The sequence below is a fragment of the Bombina bombina genome, chromosome 8 (genome assembly GCF_027579735.1).
Source record: "Bombina bombina isolate aBomBom1 chromosome 8, aBomBom1.pri, whole genome shotgun sequence".
In the NCBI taxonomy this organism is placed as follows: domain Eukaryota; kingdom Metazoa; phylum Chordata; class Amphibia; order Anura; family Bombinatoridae; genus Bombina; species Bombina bombina.
In genome coordinates, this window is record NC_069506.1 from 11,395,336 (window position 1) to 11,420,778 (window position 25,443).

Consider the following 25,443-nt stretch of genomic DNA (forward strand, 5'->3'; position numbering starts at 1 on the left):
AGTTTAGCACCTGGGTAGCGCTTGCTGATTGGTGGCTACATTTAGACACCAATCAGAAAGTGCTACCCAGGTGCTAAACCAAAAATGGGCCGGCTCCTATGCTTACATTTTTGCTTTTTCAAATAAAGATACCAAGAGAACGAAGAAAATTTGATAAATGGAGTAAATTAAAAAGTTGCTTAAAATCGTCTGCTCTATCTGAATAATGAAAGTTTCATTTTGACTAGACTATCCCTTTAAATTATAGAATTTGATATTTGAATGTTAATATTAATAGAACAGAAATATTCCAATGTGAGAATGTCAAGGGGATTATTAATGCTACTGTTCTAATGAGAAAACAGCAAATTGGCATGAATATCCACAGATCACACATCGGGGACTCATTAGGTGTTAAAGGGACAGTCTACTCCAGAATTGTTATTGTTATTTATTGCATAAACAGTTATATTTATATACTTTTTACCTCTGTGATTACCTTGTATCTAAGCCATTGCAAACTGCCCCTTATTTCAGTTCTTATGACAGACTTGCATTTTAGCCAATCAGTGCCCCCTCTAAAGTAACTCCACTTGCGTGAGCACAATATTTTCTATATGGCACACATGAACTGATGTCCTCTAGCTGTGAATAACTGTCAAATGCATTCAGATAAAAGGCGGCCATCAAGGGCTTAGAAATTAGCATTTGAGCCTACCTAGGTTTAGCTGCAATGAAAAAGTTACCAGTGGTTTACAAATATATCTGTATTTGTGTATTTTTATCTTCTTTTCTTTCCAAATAATGGTAAAAACTGGAAAAATATTAAAAAGTTAAGCAAATTGTATCCCTATTTCATACAGATAAGATTGTATATTGTATTTTAGTATGAGAATTGACTGTATGATTATTATTACATAGGATTTGTGCGTTTTTCATTCACAACGAGAGTCTATATACTTTGGATGGACAAATGCCTTACAATATCATACTCAAACAGAAGAACAACATTTCCCTTGCCATTTCTTCTATCGAACACGTTACTCAAAATGTAAGTCAATAAAACTCAACATAAGAACATACATTTTACTGAACTGAAAGTTGATTTTTCTTCTAAAATCAGATTTCAGTTTCACTGCACAAATACGCTCTCTCTCACTCATAAAAATAAACAGTTTATCTTAACGTTTTTATGTGAAAGATTATTAAATGATTAAATAGTGCTCTTTCATGTCCATGATAAATATAAGGTTTAATGAGACACTAAAGTCAAAACTAAACGTTTATAATTCAGACACAGCATGCAGTTTTACTTATATTATTAACTGTGCACAATCTTTTTATATTAACATTTTTTTCTCCTACTGAGCATTTGCAAGAGTTCACAGTATATATGTATATGCGTTCTGTGATTGGCTGATGGCTGTCACATGGTACAGGGGAGGGAAAAAAGCAAATTTTGAAATTTGGCAGAAAAAAAATTCACTGCTCATTTAAAATTCAGAATAAATGCTATTGCAATGTCTTGTTGTTATGCATTTGTTGATTAGGCAACTCTACTGTATGGCTCCTTTAATTCAGTTCCCTAGGAGAAATACATAATGGGGAGTCATTTCAAATATTAACTTTTTGGGTATTTATTTTATAAGGACATAAAGGGTTATTTTTATACTAGGGCTGTACAACTGTATGTCCCTTTTAATTTCATGCACCACCCCACCCAATGTCCCTTTTAGCAATCATTTTGTTGGCGCAGCTCAGCAATTCTACATGAAAACTTCCAAAGGGTCAAAAAATAATGCAGTGCCAAGCATAACAAAGATGAACTGCATAGCATGAATAAATAAAGCAGTTTAGATCCTTCACATTTGTTAAGCCTCTTTGTTTTGCACTGGCAGAGATAATAGTTTTTTTTCCCATTCATTTAACGTTATCCATAAAATTTTTTACAATCACTTCTATGTCCTTTTAATTGTACTCTAGAGCAACAAATGCCAAAAACCTACCTGCATGGGTCTATGTTTTTCAGCATTAGAGCGCTTCCTCTTTCTGACATGGTGAATATACTCAAGAGTGCCAAGGTCTGGAATTGAATATCAGGAATTTCCGAGGACAGTAGTGAAATGATTTCCTTGTTTGTATCTGGGTTGCTGATAAATATCTGCTGGTTCACTTCTATTGGTGAAAATAATAAACTGATGTGAGGTGTTTGCTCAACCCTAAAAGCTTTGGTGCATAATTATTAGTGTTTGTTATGTTTCAGCGCTGCGGAATCTGTTGGCGCTCTACAAATACCTGATAATAATAATAAGTTTATGTATTTATACTCCACAACACACAAAATATGAACAAAAACAGCTGTTCGTATCTCAAAAAGGGTGATGTAATGGAAAGGTGATAACAAGATTTAAAATCACTATTACCGAATAGACAATGAAACTTTGAATTAAATACAACTAGCCTGAAAGTGATGGTAAATAAAAGTGTTTGTGAAATGCTAGGATTTACCAGTGCAACAAATAAAGGGGAATTTCAGTCATGAAGTATAAAATATTTCATGCTGAAAGTTCCTTTATTTGTCTGCAGAGTTTGCCACCCGCAGCAGAGCACTATTTTCTCAATGAGGTGACATTTACATCTCTTAGCCAATAGCTGTGCACCCCAGCTGGCATTATGCCAGATAGCTAGCATGCTATTGGCTAAGATCACCTCAGTGATAAAATAGCATTCTGCCATGGGCAGCCTGAGGCGCTCAGCGTGGCGAACGATGCAAAAAAAATAAAGGAACTTTCAGCATGAAGTATTTTATACTTCATGAATGAAAGTTCCCTTTTTTGCTGCACTGGTAAATCCTAGCATTTCACAAACACTAGTATTTACTATCACTTTAATTAATAAATAAAACATACATTTTGGCCTGATGACTTCATAACTTGCATAATACTATAGGGTCAAGTTATTAAAGCTGGAACAAAACATTCACCTATATTTCATCAACAATTGCGTTTTTATACAGAAGGCCTGGAGATCTATAAGTAAGGCAAGTGCCGAAATGCGTAAGTGCATTTACAACCTTATTCCTGCAGGATGAGGGTTTTATTTAACCATATTTTACCAGTCTCTAAATAAAAAGACTCATATCCATGCAACTCTGGCTTGTTTGTTTCTGAATACGCAGGAGTTAAAATTAAGGGCCTGTTGGTCAAAACCTCACCATCATGGAAAGAAATCACACAAAATGGTTTTGTTTTTTAGCATTATATTGTAATTTATGTGTTTCAACCTCACATCCAGCACCTGCATAGCGAGATGAACAATTCTTACCCTTCTAAAATTCTTTAAGGGACCTCTCAGTACTCACAAGATATTTAAATAATTTCGCCAGAGCAGATAGCCTTAGCTCAACGGTAGCTAAGGTTTCATTTGGCCTTATTCTAACTTGGCAAAAGCCTGTATAGGGGCCAGACTATGTGGTCATTTTTATATTTTGTGTACTAGTCTGTTGGGTGCTTTTATGGCAATTTGGAAAAGCCCCTAAATGTTGTCAATATGTCCTGTTTTTGGCCAGGAAAGTGGACGGTTCTTTGCCTTTTATAGCATTTATACTACAGTGATAATATATCTGGATCTTATTTTTTAGCCCTGGAGGGTTTATATGTTTAGAATATAATAGTGTTGCATATTTATCTATAAAGGTTATATTTTCTTCTTTATATATATATTGTATATTAGTACATACATGTTTTATCTTAGATTGTAGTTAATTGCACACTTTTTTGTTTGTTTTAACTATTTGTGTACATTCTCGTATTAATGAAAAAACCTAATAGAAATAAAGACTTTATTCATAAGTCAAGACTGAGGGGCTGATTAATTAAGGACCAAATGGCCCTGAAAACAGCTGTTTCCACGCAAGCCTTTAGACTTGCCAGAAACAGGAGATAAAAAGCAGCGGTCTTAAGACCGCTGCTCCTTAACTCATCTGCCGCCTCTGAGGCAGACAGCAAGCTGCCCAATGGTATACGATTGGGTTGATTGACACCCCCTGCAAGCGGCCGATTGGTCGCGAATGTGCAGAGGGTGGCATTGCACAAGCAGGTCACCAGAACTGCTTGTGCAATGTTAAATGCTAACAGCGTATGCTGTCTGCATTTATCGATGCAGGATGGACATGATTCGCTATAGCGGTATAATGACCTGAGGGTCATCATTTGTGTAAGCTTTATAGTTGCCTGAGTTTTGTCTTAACATGAATAAAATCAGCTATGTTGTTTGCTATTTCAGATGACACCTGGGGGCATATTTATCCAGCTCTGTACGGAGCATGATGCCCCGTGTTTCCGGCGAGCCTTCAGACCGCTGCTCCATAACCTGTCCGCCCTTTCTGAGGCCGCGGATAGAAATCGCCAGAAATCAAACCGATCGAATACGATCGGGTTGATTGACACCCGAATCTGCAGGAGGCGGCATTGAACCAGCAGTACACAAGAACTGCTGGTGCAATGATAAATGCTGAGAGCGTATGCTGTCGGCATTTATGGATGTGTAGCGGACATGATCCGCAATATCGGATCTTGTCCGCTCGCACCTTCATAAATAGGCCCCCTAGTGTGTTCATTTTATCTCCGTAATTCAATTCATTCACCCAAATATTTGATTTTTTTTTAACCCTTTTAAAATATATATTTTTTTAAATGTATCAGTTACCATTCTTATTGCAGATTGTTTTCCACAGATTAAGGACAGAGAGACACAGATCTGTACCCACAGGGTCTGCGCTTGTTGTGAACATGCACCTAAAAAAAAAAAAAAGAAAAAAAAAAGGTTAATTGCTTTATTATTCTCTAGGCTAAAATGTATTTTGTTTAACCTCTTGTATACTTGGATAAGCACTGTGGTATTAGAGATATGAAGAGAGGGTTTGCTAAAACAGATTAAAATTTGTTTTCAAACTGATATTTTTGTGCAGAATAAACTTGTTTTATTGGTTGTTCCAACTCACCCTTACAATTATGAGAGTGCCCCCTATCAACTACTTAGCGTCTATACTCTGGTTACAGTTTCAACAACATATAAACAGGATTTATTGGGCATTTTTCATACAAAACTATTTTTTTCACATGTGTAAAGGGGCAGTCAACACCAAAATTGGTATTGTTTAAAAAGATAGATAATGCCTTTACTATCCATTCCCCAGTTTTGCATAAACAGCGCTTTTATATTAATATACTTTATAACCTTTAAACTTCTAAATGTCTTCCTGTTTCTAAGCCACTACAGACAGCCCCATGTTCACATGCTTTTTTATTAGCTTTTCACAACAGGCGACTGTTAGTTTATGTGGGTCGTTTAGATATGTTTCCCGTGGAGTTGTGCACGAAACAACACTAATTGGCTAAAATGCAAGTCAATAGATAATAAATAAATAGTCATGTGATCAGGGGGCAGTCTGCAGTAGCTTAGATACAAGCTAACCACAGAGGTAAAAAAGTATATTTATATTACAGTGTTGTTTATGCAAAACTGTGGAATGAGTAATAAAGGGATTATCTATCTTTTTAAAGATTCAAAAATTGGAGTTGACTGTCCCTTTAATTGTATTCTTTACTCTCTTTACATGATATAACATTTAGTAAAGATGATTTTAGAAAGAAAAGAGCCTTTTAAACCAGAAAAGAATCTCCTTCATATGATTCTTTAAGTGGTCAATGCTTTGCCCCACAATCAACGCCACAGAGCAATTTAAAGGCAGATGGTTCCTGGACTGAGTGTCGGTTAAAGCTCCCCATTCTTACCGTTTTATAACTTTATTGTCTCCTATGATGCTGAAGCCATTATTTGTTCTGAATAATGTCTGTCCTGTACCTACAAAACATGACAAAGAGAAATGCTGTAGAGAGTTTTATAAACAATATATTCCACTGGATAACATCACACTTTAGGACCATCATTCACCTCAGAAATAAAAGTGAAAAGGAACGAAATTAAACTTTTCATGCTCCAGCTGTTTCACTAAAAGACACCAAGAGGTCATATTAATAAAAACGTTCTATGGGCTCTATTTATCAAGCTGTGATAGCAGCTATAGAGCCCCCATGTTTCAGGTTTGCGTGAGTGAGCATGAAACGCTAGTTAAAGGGACAGTCTAGTCAAAATTAAACTTTTCATGCTCCAGCTGTTTCACTAAAAGACACCAAGAGGTCATATTAATAAAAACGTTCTATGGGCTCTATTTATCAAGCTGTGATAGCAGCTATAGAGCCCCCGTGTATCAGGTTCGCGTGAGCAAGCATGAAACGCTAGTTAAAGGGACAGTCTAGTCAAAATTAAACTTTCATGATTCCGATAGAGCAGCAATTTTTAGCAACTTTCTAATTTACTCCTGTTATCAATTTTTTTTTCATTCTCTTGGTATCTTTATTGGAAAAAGCAGAAATGTAAGCGTAAGAGCCGGCCCATTTTTGGTTTAGCACCTGGGTAGCGCTTTCTGATTGGTGGCTAAATGTAACCAACCAATCAGCAAGCGCTACCCAGGTGCTGAAACAAAAATGGGCCGGCTTCTACGCTTACATTCATAGAAAGATTCAAAGAGAAATTGATAATAGGAGTAAATTAGAAAGTTGCTTAAAATTGCTCCTCTATCTGAATCATGAAAGTTTAATTTTGACTAGACTGTCCCTTTAAGTAGCAGAGTTCTTAAAGGAATACGAAACCCAAACGTTTTATTTTCTGATTCAGACAAATCATATCGTTGTAAAAGAGATACCCAAGTAGCACCTGGAGCACTACATGACAGGAAATGGTGCTGCCACCTAGTGCGCTTGCAAATGGATACAATTCTTGTAAAACTGCTGCCATATAATTCTCCAGAAATTGGCCGGCTCCTAAGCTTACATCCTTGCTATTCAATAAAAGATTCCAAGAGAATGAAGAAAAATTGATAATAGAAATAAATTAGAAAGTTGTTTAAAATTGCATGCTCTTTGCGAAACATGAAATATATTTTTTAGGCTACATATCCCTTTAAGGGCCAGATTAGGAGTGGAGCACATGTTTGCGTGCAAATGATAAGGGGTTTATTGCGAGTGTTAGCGCTCATCGGGCTTATCAATCATATTGCAAGTTGAAAGTAAACGCGATCGCTTGAGCGATATCCCCATTTACGTGAGAATTCTTACCACAACTTCAGAGCTCTGGTAACTGTTTCTGAAAACTAAAAAGTTGCACAAAAGACATCAAAACTACATTACAAAGTACACAATACTCATAATAACGCCATATAATAAAAATTATTTTAAAAAATATTGCACACAAAAGTTATAAAGGTTTAAAGATATGAAGGCCCCAAGTTATGAAAGTCTGGCGGACCTGATCCGACAGTGCGGATCAGGTCCGCCAGACTTCGCTGAATACGGCGAGCAATACGCTCACCGTATTCAGCATTGCACCAGCAGCTCACAAGAGCTGCTGGTGCAACACCGCCCCCTGCAGACTCGCGGACAATCGGCCGCCAACAGGGGGGTGTCCATCAACCCGATCGTACTCGATCGGGTTGATTTCCGGCGATGTCTGTCCGCCTGCTCAGAGCAGGCGGACAGGTTATGGAGCAGCGGTCTTTGTGACCGCTGCTTCATAACTGCTGTTTCTGGCGAGCCTGCAGGCTCGCCAGAAACACGGGACATCAAGCTCCATACGGAGCTTGATACATATGCCCCGAAGTCTCAGGTATTAGAAAAAAAGGCTGCAAAGGGCTTTAACATAGAGATACTTACATATGCATGTCTAAGTATGTATTTATATGTGCATATATATTTACAGACATAGCTACACAGTCAAGTAGATGAAATGAAAAAACATATTTATGCAATATTCATATTTAATAAAGTTTTATACTGTGTATTAAATGTAAATATGTCACATTCCAATGTTCTGCACATAGCAGAATATGTTCTATGTATTTATAAATAGATATTCCTACATATATCTGTATATATCTAAACCTATATATATTCATGTGTATATACTGTAGGTATAGATAAATATTGTACAAAAAAAAACATCAGATATATGTAGAAATATTTATAAATAAATAAAACTTATTCTTCTATGTGAAGAACATTGGAATGTGAAATATTGATATTTTTATGTCAGGTTAGCGCACATGAGGATTTGCGATCGGGATATCGTGAGAGGTTTCTTGCACTTTTTTCTCCATTGACGTCTATGGGGGAATACGTGAAAGTGCATGTGATATTCTAATTTCGGCTTTTTGCGCTCATCGGGTTAGCGCGCAAACAAAAGCAGTTTACTTTGAACTCATAATACAAGTGTAAACAGACGCATGCAAAAAGCTTACTTCCAGCACAATTAACGCTTGAGCGAGAGTGTTAATTAGCGCACCACTTATAATCTGGCCTTAAGTGTGGTGGATTTTAATCATCCTGATCAGATCCGATTGGGATGATGGACAGCCCCCTCTTGCACATGATTGGCCCCTGCCTTATAATAAATGGAGCCCTATCTGTCATTGCACAAGTCAAAAATAACCATTTGATAATAATGGAGAGTGACTTGCGGACACAACAAGGAGCAGGTACAAAATCTTTTTAAATTCCACAATTTTCTAGCTGCAATTTTTCCCCATGAGATATTAATTTCACTAATGGGTTTTATTGTATCTAGGGCAATACTTGCTAAATGCATTACTGTCATGTTACTACAACATAAAGAACACACACTACAATCACACACAAAACATTGTATAGTAGCTCAGATGCTCGGCAATTGCAAAAAAAAACATTACAATATACCTTAATTCTTTATTTTGCCTCCTGTATTTTAACTCTGAATATTGTGGGGTTTCTAATTGTGAGAACTGGCAGTGCACCGTGCATACTTCATAACCCTATCTGTGCATAAATGGCATCAGCAGAGGTGATAGGATAACATAATGCAAAACAAGTCTTGCTGATGTCAGTGAATAGCGGAGTCTGCTCCAGTAACAAGTCTGAATTGTAGTAGCAGAGCTTGAAGAGTTTGGTCGTTGAATAATATTTGCAGCGAAGTGTTAATGTATTCAGAAGTTATTCACAATTACCTAGTATGTTAATTTATTGCTCAACTGCATAAAAAGTTTTTTTTTTATTCCTATAACATTTAGATGATTGCACTTAATTTGTATATTGATGTCATAGTTTAAAAGTGTGATTTTTATACAAAACAACAATCTGGTTAAATTAGTATGAGCTGAGTATGGGAGGGGTCTTTAACAATGAGAAAATAAAATATGTAAACAGTTATCTTGGTGTTCTACAGTAGGTAATATGCTCATTCTCACATCTTAAAAGAAATAGAACTCACAGTCCTTTATGGCTTTATTCAGGAATTTGATGCCTCCAGAATAATACAGCTCAATCTGATCTGCTCTGGAGAGTTTCTGGAGAAGCTGAACCACAGACACAGCCTCTTCACTTCCTGCATCAAACTCAGCCCGTGCCGCCTGCTCCTCACACTCCTTCCTCTCCTGAAAGTCCACCTGGTTAAGGTAATCTATTAAAGGAGAAAACGTACACAGTATTAACACAATCACTTCTGAAACTGCTATAAAGGGGTAACGTTAACATGTTGGTTGTTTGTGCATATACCTTCATTCAGTGTAACCTCTGGCATTTAGAGATTATTTAAATTGAGTCTAATATTCCAATAAGGTTACATTTGGAATTGCTGTTTCACTGTTAGGGAACCTGTTCTAATAAGTCTGTCCCCAAACTGAGTCCATTACTAGAGTTGCCAACCTCACCCCAAGCACTGGCCAGATCCCAGCCCTGGCTCATATAGACTGTCCTGCAGTCTCCCAGTCCTCAAAGTAAAAACTAATGGAACATGGAAGGCACTTAAAATACCTTATTTTTACATTACTCATCCCAAGCTACTCTTACCAGTAAGGAGCTTGTGTCGTCTTTGTTGCACATGGTCATTTCTGCAATTTGCACCAAAGCATACCAAGCAAATTAAGCAAATGTGAAAATACAAGTAAATTGGAAAAGCATAAAGAATTACAGGCTCTATCTGACATGAAAGTTTAATTTTGACTTTACTGTTCTTTCAATAAAAGAGATCCTGAACATTATCAGACTCAAACTCCTGCACAGCAGCAAATCTGTGTAGTCAAAAATCACCAAATCAACAGAGTTCTCCACATGGGTAGATTGTTGCAGGAAACAATAAGGGCAATGTGTTACACCTCCAGCAGCGGTACTAACAAAGAGTCTGTCAAACAAAACCTAATCACTATAAACATTCTTTATTTGTTTACAGGGTAAGTCCAATGTAGAAGCTAACAAAACCAAGACTGCTGAACAAACACACAAACATATCTAGTGTTTTATGGCAATTTATCTTCATCTGAGCATACAACAGCAATAGTTACATATAACTGTAACAATACGATACATAAAATAGTGTTTTTTTTCCCTAAAACCCAGAATACCTTACACATTACTAACACAAAGATATAACCATTGTTATTTTTATATATTAAAGGACAGTAAAAATCTAAATGAAATGTTCATGATTCAAATTATTTAAATTTTAAACAACTTTCCAATTTATTTCAATTACCAAATTTTATTTGCTCCCTTGGCATCCTTTGTTAAAGAGTAAACCTAGGTAGAGTGAGAGGAGCTTAGGAGCGTGCATGTGTCTTTAATACTCTATGGCAGTAAAGGTTGCTTCTATGTATTTCATTGCTACAAACAATGTTGCAAACACTGCTGCAATATGACTAAAGACAGATGCAAGCTCCTGAAAATCCTGAGTGGAATGTTGGGACAGAAGAGTCAAAATTAAACTTTCATGATTCAGATAGGGCATGCAATTTTAAACAACTTTCTTTGTTCCCTTGGTATTCTTTGTTGAAGGCTAAACCTAAGTAATCTCATATGCTAATGTCTAAGACCTTGAAAGACAAATCTTATGCTAGTTCATGTGTGTGATATAGATAAAGATAGTGCTCAGTCCTGTGGAGTTATTTATGAGTCAGCACTGATTGGCCAAAATGCAAGTCTTTCAAAATAACTGAGATAAGGGGCAGTTTGCAGAGGCTTAGATACAAGGTAATCACAGAGGTAAAAGGTGTATTCATATAACAGTGCTGGTTATGCAAAACTGGGGAATGGGTAATCAAGTGATTATCTTTATGTCTTGTTCTATCCAATCAATTATTATTAAAAAAATTCTTCTACATTATTCTCATGTGTAGCACTGGATTTGTTATTATTATGCAACACATCCCTATACACATGAATTACAGGTCATGGTGATTTGTAGCTTCTCTTTTATAACAAGTATGACAGTAGGGCTTGACCCATATGAGTGAAAATGGTAACAAACTGCACACTCGCACGTCTGATCGTTCTGAATGCCGCTGTATGTGAGCAGCGTTATGAAGCTATCAGCTGTGTGTATTACATTCTCTTTGTAGCTTATTAAATGCTAGATTACAAGTGGAGCGCTATCTTGTCTGGTTATTTCTACCACAAGCTCACGGTACCAATTAGGGCTCTGAATATTAAGCATATACATATATATTTACATTTGCTGTCCATTGCTGCGCGACTTATCCCCTTCACTGCACTAGTTCTCATGGTGTGTCGCAGGGCATGAGAACGAGACTCCCATTGGAGCCTATGGAAGCGCGCTCTTGTGACCGCAATGCTTCCATGCAATGCAAACATGAGGTCACGTCCGCATTGCACCTAACTTGTAATACCAGCTCACATTTGCGTGCACTGGTATTATCGAAAGCGATATATTGCGCTCCACTAATAATCTGGCCCTAAGTAACTAAATGCTCGCTGTAACATATTTCTGCCCGGCAGTGAGATACATAAAAGTAAAAAGGAAGGCAAGTTCGCTTTCACAGCTCCCAGAAGAAAGAATTTATTCTTTAACAAATCTTGTTTATTTGCAATAACTGTGAAATTGACCTTATTTCTTTTGCCTTAGGATATTTAACTGACCAAGCACACACTGGAAAACGCAGCGCAGTAGACAGTATGTAGCTGTCTTTAGATTTAACGTGCGAGCGCTGAAAATGTACTGTCCCCAGGCTAAAAATACAATGTCAAAGAAATTTAAAGACCTTAGCAGACTTTTTAGTGTGGATTAATTGAGAAAGATCTTTTTGTGACAAATTGTATATATAACGGTTGGACTATTATTTACATTTATATAAGTCGCTATTTGAACACACCACAATGTTTTTGTAAAAAAAATTGTTTCCATTTTTCACAATCTTTGTTCTTAATTCACATTTTTTGAAGATCAACCTATTTTTTTGACCATTGATATTTTTTATACACTAATTTTTGCACACAACATTTTTTACATTGGCATATTGCTGTCACAATATTTTTCACTTGACTATGCGTATGTGTTAAACACACAGTTAAAGGTCTTACTCAGAGCCTTACACATTAGTAACTATTGGCAATATTTAGGAGCATTGCATAAAATCGCGAACATTATTGGTTAGATAATATTATATAACTGACTAATATATTTCACCAATTATGTATATGTGGTAAACACAAAGTTGAATTTTTGTTGTGAGCCTTATACTTAATTTGGATTTTTTTAGGAATATTTTTTAAGAGCAATGTTTGCACAATTTTAATTGCCATATCTGCTACCTAACTATTTGTTTTAACTATTCATTTAGCTATTATTGCTGTATAAACTTGTGTATGTGTATGTGGTAAACACAAAGTTGAATTTCTGTTGTGAGCCTTATACCAAATTTGGAATCTTTTAGGAATATTTTTAAGAGCAATGTTTGCACAATTTTAAATGCTATATCTGTTACATAACTATTTGTTTTAACTATTCATTTAGCTATTATTGTTGTATAAATTTGATTGTTTATACATGGATCCATGTTTTTAACTTATTTGTGTACTCAATACATTCTTTATTGTAATCGTTTGATAATATTGCATTTGGTCCAGACCCAGTCTTTGTATAGTTGGGGCTTTGGTATACCTTATTAGTTTTATATATATACAAACACATAAACACATGGGCCTCTATTTATCAAGGTCTGGCGGACCTGATCCGACAGTGCGGATCAGGTCCGCCAGACCTCGCTGAATACGGAGAGCAATACGCTCGCCGTATTCAGCATTGCACCAGCAGCTCACAAGAGCTGCTGGTGCAACGCCGCCCCCTGTAGACTCGTGGCCAATAGGCTGCCAGCAGGGAGCTGTCAATCAACCCAATCGTACTCGATCGGGTTTTTTTCCGGCGATGTCTGTCTGCCTGCTCAGAGCAGGCGGACAGGGTTATGGAGCAGCGGTCTTTGTGACTGCTGCGTCATCATAACTGCTGTTTCTGGCGAGTCTGAAGACTCGCCAGAAACACGCGCCATCAAGCTCCTTTCGGAGCTTGATAGATAACTCCCATGGTGTTATGTCCCTGATAAAGTTATAAATCATAGAGGGAAACACATCCTTTCTTATGTTACACTGTTTGTTTTATACATATTTATATATACACACACTGTATATATATTTATATATTAATTATTGTACTGTTAATTGTGAAAATACATTTTTAATCTGTTTGTTCGTTATGATTTTTTTTATTTTACTACTTTTCACATTGTTAGCTTTATAAACGGCACATTTGATGATATTAGTCTACCTGTGAGTAAAGAAAATTCACAAAGTATTTCTCATTTGACATTAACTACTTTTGGGTTGTAATAAAGGAATTATTAAGTTATTATATACTTATAAATTCTATTTCACAGTGATTCATCCTCACAATTAACAAATTATCTACCACAATATCTGTTTATTTTTTTATAAATAAATATATATATATACTTCTGCACATTTATTTACTGTATCTGATAAACAGCATGCTGGGTGCTTATTGGGTATGGACCATAAATGCTACTGAATTCACAAAGATACAGACACAGCCCTTGTGGAGTAAGTCCCATTTCACATCAATCAATTAATCAATATATCAATCTATCTATCATCTATCTATCTGTCTATCTATCTATCTATCATCTATCTATCTGTCCTTACACGTAGAAGAGAAATATATCTTGATTAAAAATCGTGATACAACTTTAGCACACAGCTTTATGAATGATAAAGGAAGACTAGAGATGTTTTATTTATAAAAATGTCTCTGGATGAAAAGAAAATCCATTTCCATTTTCTTGTATCTACTTATCATGTTACATTTGGCCGCTGGAGAATGTCGGCACAGAGCTATGTGCATTAGAGGCTTCCCTCTATCTCTTCTTAAGCAAGAGGATAATTTACCCTTTGCCATCTTCTCCTGTCTAGAATCTATTTCTGGAATCTTCAAATAACATTTCCGAGCCTATTGGAGAAAATAAAAAAAAGGTACATTAAGATCGTTACATCTTTGTTAGTGAAGTTGAATATTATAAGAAACAAAGAAATATGGAAAACTTTATCTGTGAGAGGAAATTATTGCACAGGGTAAATTATTAGAAAATAACATGAATGAGACATTGGGCTCCATTTATCAAAGCTGCATCATTTAGACACTCAGCGGTTTAGCGCGACCTCAGGGCTGTGGTTAACCGTTACCCTCGAATAAAAAGTGTCACAAAACACATCAAAAAAACATTACAAAGTACAGTTACACTTATTGTAATGCTATCTAATAAAGATGATTACAAAAAATATTGCATAAAAAGGGCGTATGTGTGTGTGTGTATGTGTGTGTGTGTGTGTGTGTGTGTGCATGTGTGTGTGTGTGTATATGTGTGTGTATGTGTGTGTGTGTGTATGTGTGTGTGTGTATGTGTGTGTGTATGTGTGTGTGTGTGTATGTGTGTGTGTGTGTGTGTGTGTGTGTATGTTTGTGTGTGTGTGTGTGTGTGTGTGTGTATGTTTGTGTGTGTGTGTGTGTGTGTGTATGTGTGTGTGTGTGTATGTGTGTGTGTATGTGTGTGTGTATGTGTGTGTGTGTGTGTGTGTGTGTGTGGGTGCATGTGTGTGTGTGTGTGTGTGTGTGTGCATGTGTGTGTGTGTGTATGTGTGTGTGTGTGTGTGTGTGTGTGTATGTGTGTGTGTGTGTGTGTATGTGTGTGTGTGTATGTGTGTGTATGTGTGTGTGTGTATGTGTGTATGTGTGTGTGTGTGTGTGTGTGTGTGTACATACAGTTGCAAGAAAAAGTATGTGAACCCTTTGGAATGATATGGATTTCTGTACAAATTGGTCATAAAATGTGATCTGATCATCATCTAAGTCACAACAATAGACAATCACAGTCTGCTTAAACTAATAACACACAAAGAATGAAATGTTGCCATGTTTTTATTGAACACACCATGTAAACATTCACAGTGCAGGTGGAAAAAGTATGTGAACCCTTGGATTTAATAACTGGTTGAACCGCCTTTGGCAGCAATAACTTCAACCAAACGTTTCCTGTAGTTGCAGATCAGATGTGCACAACGGTCAGGAGTAATTCTTTACCATTCCTCTTTACAGAACTGTTTCAGTTCAGCAATATTCTTGGGATGTCTGGTGTGAATCGCTTTCTTGAGGTCATGCCACAGCATCTCAATCGGGTTGAGGTCAGGACTCTGACTGGGCCACTTCAGAAGGCGTATTTTCTTCTGTTTAAGCCATTCTGTTGTTGATTTACTTCTATGCTTTGGGTCATTGTCCTGTTGCAACACCCATCTTCTGTTGAGCTTCAGCTGGTAGACAGATCGCCTTAAGTTCTCCTGCAAAATGTCTTGATAAACTTGGGAATTCATTTTTCCTTTGATGATAGCAATCCGTCCAGGCCCTGACGCAGCAAAGCAGCCCCAAACCATGATGCCCCCACCACCATACTTCACAGTTGGGATGAGGTTTTGATGTTGGTGTGCTGTGCCTCTTTTTCGCCACACATAGTGTTGTGTGTTTCTTCCAAACAGCTCAACTTTGGTTTCATCTGTCCACAGAATATTTTGCCAGTACTGCTGTAGAACATCCAGGTGCTCTTGTGCAAACTGTAAACGTGCAGCAATGTTTTGTTTGGACAGCAGTGGCTTCCTCTGTGGTATCCTCCCATGAAATACATTCTTGTTTAGTGTTTTACGTATTATAGATTCGCTAACAGGGATGTTAGCATTTGCCAGTGACTTTTGTAAGTATTTAGCTGAGACTCTAGGATTCTTCTTTACCTCATTGAGCAGTCTGCGCTGTGCTCTTGCAGTCATCTTTACAGGACGGCCACTTCTAGGGAGAGTAGCAGCAGTGCTGAAATTTCTCCATTTATAGACAATTTGTCTTACCATGGACTGATGAACAGCAAGGCTTTTGGAGATACTTTTATAACCCTTTCCAGCTTTATGCAAGTCAACAATTCTTAATCGTAGGTCTTCTGAGAGCTCTTTTGTGCGAGGCATCATTCACATCAGGCAATGCTTCTTGTGAAAAGCAAACCCAGAACTGGTGTGTGTTTTTTATAGGGCAGGGCAGCTGTAACCAACACCTCCAATCTCATCTCATAGATTGGACTCCAGTTGGCTGACATCTCACTCCAATTAGCTCTTGGAGATGTCATTAGTCTAGGGGGTTCACATACTTTTTCCGCCTGCACTGTGAATGTTTACATGGTGTGTTCAATAAAAACATGGCAACAGTTCATTCTTTGTGTGTTATTAGTTTAAGCAGACTGTGATTGTCTATTGTTGTGACTTAGATGATGATCAGATCACATTTTATGACCAATTTGTGCAGAAATCCATATCATTCCAAAGGGTTCACATACTTTTTCTTGCAACTGTATGTATTTATGTGCTTATATGTGTATATATTTATTTTCAGACATAAATACACATATAAACACATAAATACATATGTATACACACACACACACACACACACACACACACATATATATATATATATATATATATATATATATATACATATATATATATATACATATATATGTGCGTGTGTATGTGTGATAAGCATAATTGGGCAGAAAGAAGCTACACCCAGGTGGCAACCGGGCCATAGAACAAGCTATTGAGTTGCTGTTTGTTCCTTATGTTTTGCATATGTAAATATGACCCTGGGGATAGTCTCCCTAAGGGTGATTGGGGAAAACAGACGTGGACATGCTTAGAGAGATATAGCTGCACCTCACTGACGAGGAACATAGGAGGCCGAAACGTTGGGGTTGCCGGTTTCCTTGTTCAGAGGAGAATTGCCTGGTATTTCGGGCTGGACTGACCATGTCGGCAGGATCATACTGCTCTACTACAGGAAAGTTTTCCTCTGTGAAAAGCACAATTGGGCAGAAAGAAGCTACTCCTAGGTGATAACTGGACCATAGAACAAGCTATCGATGCTGCTGTTCATTCTGGCAGACTGCTTCTCTTTCTGTTTTGTATATATGTAAGTGCATTGTTTATATGTAAGTGCATTGTATATATGTAAGTGCATTGTATATATGTAAGTGCATTGTAAATATGTAAGTGCATTGTATATATGTAAGTGCATTGTATATATGTAAGTGCATTGTTTATATGTAAGTACATTGTATATATGTAAGTGCATTGTTTATATGTAAGTACATTGTATATATGTAAGTGCATTGTTTATATGTAAGTACATTGTATATATGTAAGTGCATTCCAAATTCCAAATTTATACTTAAATATATTGCTCAAATTATAACAGAGTTATATTTAGAAGATATATGTACAATGGGATCCCTTAAAAATTCCAAGCTATATAATTCTTTTAAAGCAAATATATTTTACACAATCTGAATTATATCTGTGTATATAAAAACATTCAGGATATTACGATAAATTAGATTTTTTAAACAGTTAGATCAGCTGTCTTTGGTTCTATCCTATTTGGAACTGATTCTAAATGACAATGTGAAAAAGATCTAAATATTGATCTATACCTACTAGTATTGCACAATTTCATAAAGTCAAACTCTGAATGATATAGGGTTAAATTCTCCAAAAAGAGGCTTAAAATCATCCAAAGTATTCCAAATATATATTTATTAATCATAAATTTCTAAAATACGCTAAAAATTAATAAATCATAAAATTGACATGTATCATAAAATAGTCTCAAAACATCATATAACAATCATTCATCTCATTCATACACTATAGCATCCTATGTAGTTGTAACTCTATACCTAATAACAACCCTTATTCGTTCTTAAATACTTTAAATGTAGTGGTTTTTCAAATGGCTAATCTCAAGTTGTTATACAGCACAATATATTCTTGGAAAACCGGATCTCCAGGCACAGTATTAATAAACACTCCAGCGGGTTTCTCAGTTAGCAATATGTATCAGATCGTCTCTAATGACACTGTGTCATTTATTTATCCCTTTTAATTTTAGAGCAATAGAATAAAGGCTCATAAAGGCTGCAGATATGTGCTTTATACATGACTTACCTCAATGTAATTTTTTAGTTCCACATAAGCTCTTCCCATGTGCACATACGCCTTTAGACACTTTTCATTACACTGTGTGGAAAACATATACATTTTATACATTGTTCTTTTTAGCCACAAAGTGTGTTTTTTATATATATAGTTTACATTACCACAAGTGTGTTTTTTATATAAATAGTTTACATTACCACAAGTGTGTTTTTATATAAATAGTTGAAATAGTCATATATATCCAGCACAGGGAATGTTTTAAGGTGTGCCAGCGTCCAGGTTCCTGCCAGAACCCACAGATACAAATGTAGAAAAAAATGAAGCAGCACCACCAAACAGCGTTTCTTCAAGGTGTTTTATTCAACTTGAGGAGTAGCCAGACCCAATAAGTTAAACAACAACGTTTCGGACACAGTCCTTAGTCATGTATATCATGTATATTTATATAAATAGTTAACATTACCACAAGTGTGTTTTTTATATATATAGTTTACATTACCACAAAGTGTGCTTTTTATATATATAGTTTACATTACCACAAGTGTGTTTTTTATATATATAGTTTACATTACCACAAGTGTGTTTTTATATAAATAGTTAACATTACCACAAGTGTGTTTTTTATATATATAGTTTACATTACCACAAAGTGTGCTTTTTATATATATAGTTTACATTACCACAAAGTGTGCTTTTTATATAAATAGTTTACATTACCACAAGTGTGTTTTTATATAAATAGTTAACATTACCACAAGTGTGTTTTTTATATATATAGTTTACATTACCACAAAGTGTGCTTTTTATATATATAGTTTACATTACCACAAAGTGTGCTTTTTATATAAATAGTTTACATTACCACAAGTGTGTTTTTATATAAATAGTTAACATTACCACAAGTGTGTTTTTTATATATATAGTTTACATTACCACAAGTGTGCTTTTTATATAAATAGTTTACATTACCACAAGTGTGTTTTTTATATAAATAGTTTACATTACCACAAGTGTGTTTTTTATATATATAGTTTACATTACCACAAAGTGTGCTTTTTATATATATATAGTTTACATTACCACAAAGTGTGCTTTTTATATAAATAGTTTACATTACCACAAGTGTGTTTTTATATAAATAGTTAACATTACCACAAGTGTGTTTTTTATATATATAGTTTACATTACCACAAAGTGTGCTTTTTATATATATAGTTTACATTATCACAAAGTGTGCTTTTTATATAAATAGTTTACATTACCACAAGTGTGTTTTTATATAAATAGTTAACATTACCACAAGTGTGTTTTTTATATATATAGTTTACATTACCACAAGTGTGCTTTTTATATAAATAGTTTACATTACCACAAGTGTGTTTTTATATAAATAGTTTACATTACCACAAGTGTGCTTTTTATATATATAGTTTACATTACCACAAGTGTGTTTTTTATATAAATAGTTTACATTACCACAAGTGTGTTTCTTATATAAATAGTTTACATTACCACAAGTGTGTTTTTTATATAAATAGTTTACATTACCACAAGTGTGTTTTTTATATAAATAGTTTACATTACCACAAAGTGTGCTTTTTATATATATAGTTTACATTACCACAAGTGTGTTTTTTATATAAATAGTTTACATTACCACAAGTGTGTTTTTTATATAAATAGTTTACATTACCACAAAGTGTGCTTTTTATATATATAGTTTACATTACAACAAAGTGTGCTTTTTATATATATAGTTTACATTACCACAAGTGTGTTTTTTATATAAATAGTTTACATTACCACAAAGTGTGCTTTTTATATATATAGTTTACATTACCACAAAGTGTGTTTTTTATATAAATAGTTTACATTACCACAAAGTGTGCTTTTTATATATATAGTTTACATTACCACAAGTGTGTTTTTTATATAAATAGTTTACATTACCACAAAGTGTGCTTTTTATATAGATTGCTTACATTGCCACAAAGTGTGTTTTTTATATAAATAGTTTACATTACCACAAAGTGTGCTTTTTATATAAATAGTTTATATTGCCACAAGTGTGTTTTTTATATAAATAGTTTACATTACCACAAAGTGTGCTTTTTATATATATATAGTTTACATTACCACAAGTGTGTTTTTTATATAAATAGTTTACATTACCACAAAGTGTGCTTTTTATATATATATATAGTTTACATTACCACAAGTGTGTTTTTTATATAAATAGTTTACATTACCACAAAGTGTGCTTTTTTTTATAAATAGTTTACATTGCCACAAAGTGTGTTTTTATATAGTTTACATTGCCACAAAGTGTGCTTTTTATATAAATAGTTTATATTGCCACAAAGTGTGTTTTTATATAAATAGTTTACATTGCCACAAGTGTGTTTTTTATATAAATAGTTTACATTGCCACAAGTGTGTTTATATATATATATATATATATATATATATATATATATATATATATATATATATATATATATATATATATATATATATATATATATAGTTTAAATTGCCACAAAGTGTGTTTTTATATAAATAGTTTACATTGCCACAAAGTGTGCTTTATATATAAATAGTTTATATTGCCACAAAGTGTGTTTTTTATATAAATAGTTTACATTGCCACAAGTGTGTTTTTTATATAAATAGTTTATATTGCCACAAAGTGTGTTTTTTATATATATAGTTTACATTGCCACAAAGTGTGTGTTTTTTTATATATATAGTTTACATTGCCACAAAGTGTGTTTTTTATATAAATAGTTTACATTGCCACAAGTGTATTTTTATATAAATAGTTTACATTGCCACAAGTGTATTTTTATATATATATATATAGTTTACATTGCCACAAGTGTGTTTTTTATATAAATAGTTTATATTGCCACAAAGTGTGTTTTTTATATAAATAGTTTATATTACCACAAAGTGTGTTTTTTATATATATAGTTTACATTGCCACAAAGTGTGTGTTTTTTATATATAGTTTACATTGCCACAAAGTGTGTTTTTTATATAAATAGTTTACATTGCCACAAGTTGTGTTTTTTATATAAATAGTTTATATTGCCACAAAGTGTGTTTTTTATAGATATAGTTTACATTGCCACAAAGTGTGTGTTTTTTATATATATAGTTTACATTGCCACAAAGTGTGTTTTTTATATAAATAGTTTACATTGCCACAAGTGTATTTTTATATAAATAGTTTACATTGCCACAAGTGTATTTATATATATATATATATATAGTTTACATTGCCACAAGTGTGTTTTTTATATAAATAGTTTATATTGCCACAAAGTGTGTTTTTTATATAAATAGTTTATATTACCACAAAGTGTGTTTTTTATATATATAGTTTACATTGCCACAAAGTGTGTGTTTTTTATATATAGTTTACATTGCCACAAAGTGTGTTTTTTATATAAATAGTTTACATTTCCACAAGTTTATATATATATATATATATATATATATATATATATATATATATATATATATATATATATATATAGTTTACATTGCCACAAAGTGTGTTTTTTTTATATAAACAGTTTACATTGCCACAAGTGTGTTTTTTATATAAATAGTTTATATTGCCACAAAGTGTGTTTTTTTATATAAATAGTTTACATTGCCACAAAGTGTGTTTTTTATATAAATAGTTTACATTGCCACAAGTGTGTTTTTTATATAAATAGTTTATATTGCCACAAGTGTGTTTTTTATATAAATAGTTTATATTGCCACAAGTGTGTTTTTTATATAAATAGTTTATATTGCCACAAGTGTGTTTTTTATATATAGTTTACATTGCCACAAAGTGTGTTTTTTATATAAATAGTTTACATTGCCAAAAGTGTGTTTTTTATATATATATATATATATATATATATATAGTTTACATTGCCACAAGTGTGTTATATATATATACATATACACATACAGTACCTCTGTCTTTTGGTAACTTAAAAGTCAATCCCAATAACTTAGAAAACTTATCAAATTATTTTTCTGTAATACTAATGTAGACTAATGTAGACTCGTTTGTGTTGTTTACTATATAGCAGCAGCGCTTGCAGCAATGTTTATAGCAATATTATGCATATGGCATTGAAGACACCGACCTCAGTAAGTTCTTATGGAAGAGCTAAGTTAGAAGACCAAGAGAATAGGCTATCTACACTGACCCCCTTGGTGGCTAGACAAGGTATCCCGCATCACCAGACTTGATATGATATCATCAGTTGTGGCCATTGAAACCACATATAGATGACACACTATTTTGACACCAATATTCTAACAATAATATGTTAAATAATGTACAACATATTAAATCAGAAAATAAACAGTTAATTATTGATTGACAATAAATTGCTAGGTATAAAGTATATATTAAAATAAGGACTTTAGGTTAAAGCAGGGACGGGGAACCTTGGCACTCGTGAAGTTTCAGAACTACATTACCCATGATGCTTAGGCACTCTGAAGTCCAGTTGAGCATTGTGGGAAATGTAATTCTAAAATATCTACAGGGCCATCCCTGGCATAAAGGGACATGAAACTGATATTTTTTAGTTTGTGATTCTGATAGAGCATAGCATTTTAAACAATGTTCCAATTTATTTCTATTACAGGTAGAACCCGCTCATACAGCGGGTTAGGGACCAGAGTCTCGCTGTAAAGTGAAACAACATGGTTTTTAGCTTTCTTTTCACTTGCCAGTGTTTAAAAACTTGAAAACATGTTTGAACTAAAATATATTAGGGAAACATTTAGTTTTAACACTTGCACAGCACAGCACAATAAATACTGTAACTGTAAAATAGTGACAATTACTGTAGTAAAATGTGCCAGACTATAGCACTGAGACACAGATTGCACTGTAATGCTGTACCTGTAAAATAGTGACAATTACTGCAGTACAATTTGCCAGACTATAACACTGAGACACAGATTACACTGTAATGCTATAACTGTAAAATAGTGACAATTACTGTAGTACAATGTGCCAGACTATAACACTGAGACACAGATTGCACTGTAATGCTGTGCCTGTAAAATAGTGACAATTACTGTAGTACAATGTGCCAGACTATAGCACTGAGACACAGATTGCACTGTAATGCTATAACTGTAAAATAGTGACAATTACTGTAGTACAATGTGCCAGACTATAGCACTGAGACACAGATTGCACTGTAATGCTATAACTGTAAAATAGTGACAATTACTGTAGTACAATTTGCCAGACTATAGCACTGAGACACAGATTGCACTGTAATGCTGTAACTGTAAAATAGTGACAATTACTGTAGTACAATTTGCCAGACTATAGCACTGAGACACAGATTGCACTGTAATGCTATAACTGTAAAATAGTGACAATTACTGCAGTACATGTTGTCAGACTATAGCACTGAGACACAGATTGCACTGTAATGCTATAACTGTAAAATAGTGACAATTACTGTAGTACATGTTGTCAGACTATAGCACTGAGACACAGATTGCACTGTAATGCTGTACCTGTAAAATAGTGACAATTACTGTAGTACAATGTGCCAGACTATAGCACTGAGACACAGATTGCACTGTAATGCTGTACCTGTAAAATAGTGACAATTACTGTAGTACAATGTGCCAGACTATAGCACTGAGACACAGATTGCACTGTAATGCTGTACCTGTAAAATAGTGACAATTACTGTAGTACAATGTGCCAGACTATAGCACTGAGACACAGATTGCACTGTAATGCTGTACCTGTAAAATAGTGACAATTACTGTAGTACAATGTGCCAGACTATAGCACTGAGACACAGATTGCACTGTAATGCTGTACCTGTAAAATAGTGACAATTACTGCAGTACAATTTGCCAGACTATAGCACTGAGACAGATTGCACTGTAATGCTATAACTGTAAAATAGTGACAATTACTGTAGTACAATGTGCCAGACTATAGCACTGAGACACAGATTACACTGTAATGCTGTACCTGTAAAATAGTGACAATTACTGCAGTACAATGTGCCAGACTATAGCACTGAGACACAGATTGCACTGTAATGCTGTACCTGTAAAATAGTGACAATTACTGTAGTACAATGTGCCAGACTATAGCACTGAGACACAGATTGCACTGTAATGCTGTACCTGTAAAATAGTGACAATTACTGTAGTACAATGTGCCAGACTATAGCACTGAGACACAGATTGCACTGTAATGCTGTACCTGTAAAATAGTGACAATTACTGTAGTACAATGTGCCAGACTATAGCACTGAGACACAGATTGCACTGTAATGCTGTGCCTGTAAAATAGTGACAATTACTGCAGTACAATTTGCCAGACTATAGCACTGAGACACAGATTGCACTGTAATGCTGTACCTGTAAAATAGTGACAATTACTGTAGTACAATGTGCCAGACTATAGCACTGAGACAGATTGCACTGTAATGCTATAACTGTAAAATAGTGACAATTACTGTAGTACAATGTGCCAGACTATAACACTGAGACACAGATTACACTGTAATGCTGTACCTGTAAAATAGTGACAATTACTGTAGTACAATGTGCCAGACTATAGCACTGAGACACAGATTGCACTGTAATGCTGTACCTGTAAAATAGTGACAATTACTGTAGTACAATGTGCCAGACTATAGCACTGAGACACAGATTGCACTGTAATGCTGTACCTGTAAAATAGTGACAATTACTGTAGTACAATGTGTCAGACTATAGCACTGAGACACAGATTGCACTGTAATGCTGTACCTGTAAAATAGTGACAATTACTGTAGTACAATGTGCCAGACTATAGCACTGAGACACAGATTGCACTGTAATGCTGTACCTGTAAAATAGTGACAATTACTGTAGTACAATGTGCCAGACTATAGCACTGAGACACAGATTGCACTGTAATGCTGTACCTGTAAAATAGTGA

At 34.5% G+C, this 25,443-nt stretch overlaps 1 protein-coding gene across 1 annotated transcript in view; it reads right to left on the bottom strand.

Moving 5' to 3' along the window:
• TTC12 (tetratricopeptide repeat domain 12) overlaps positions 1–25,443 on the bottom strand; it is a 153,191-nt gene that overhangs the window by 27,731 nt on the left and 100,017 nt on the right. The window contains exons 8-13 of the mRNA XM_053689834.1: positions 18,465–18,536; positions 14,319–14,379; positions 9,340–9,528; positions 5,775–5,844; positions 4,687–4,775; positions 1,986–2,154 (exon numbers count right to left, since the gene is read on the bottom strand). Of these exons, the coding sequence (XP_053545809.1) occupies positions 1,986–2,154; positions 4,687–4,775; positions 5,775–5,844; positions 9,340–9,528; positions 14,319–14,379; positions 18,465–18,536 (650 nt within the window). The remainder of the gene's footprint in view (positions 1–1,985; positions 2,155–4,686; positions 4,776–5,774; positions 5,845–9,339; positions 9,529–14,318; positions 14,380–18,464; positions 18,537–25,443) is intronic.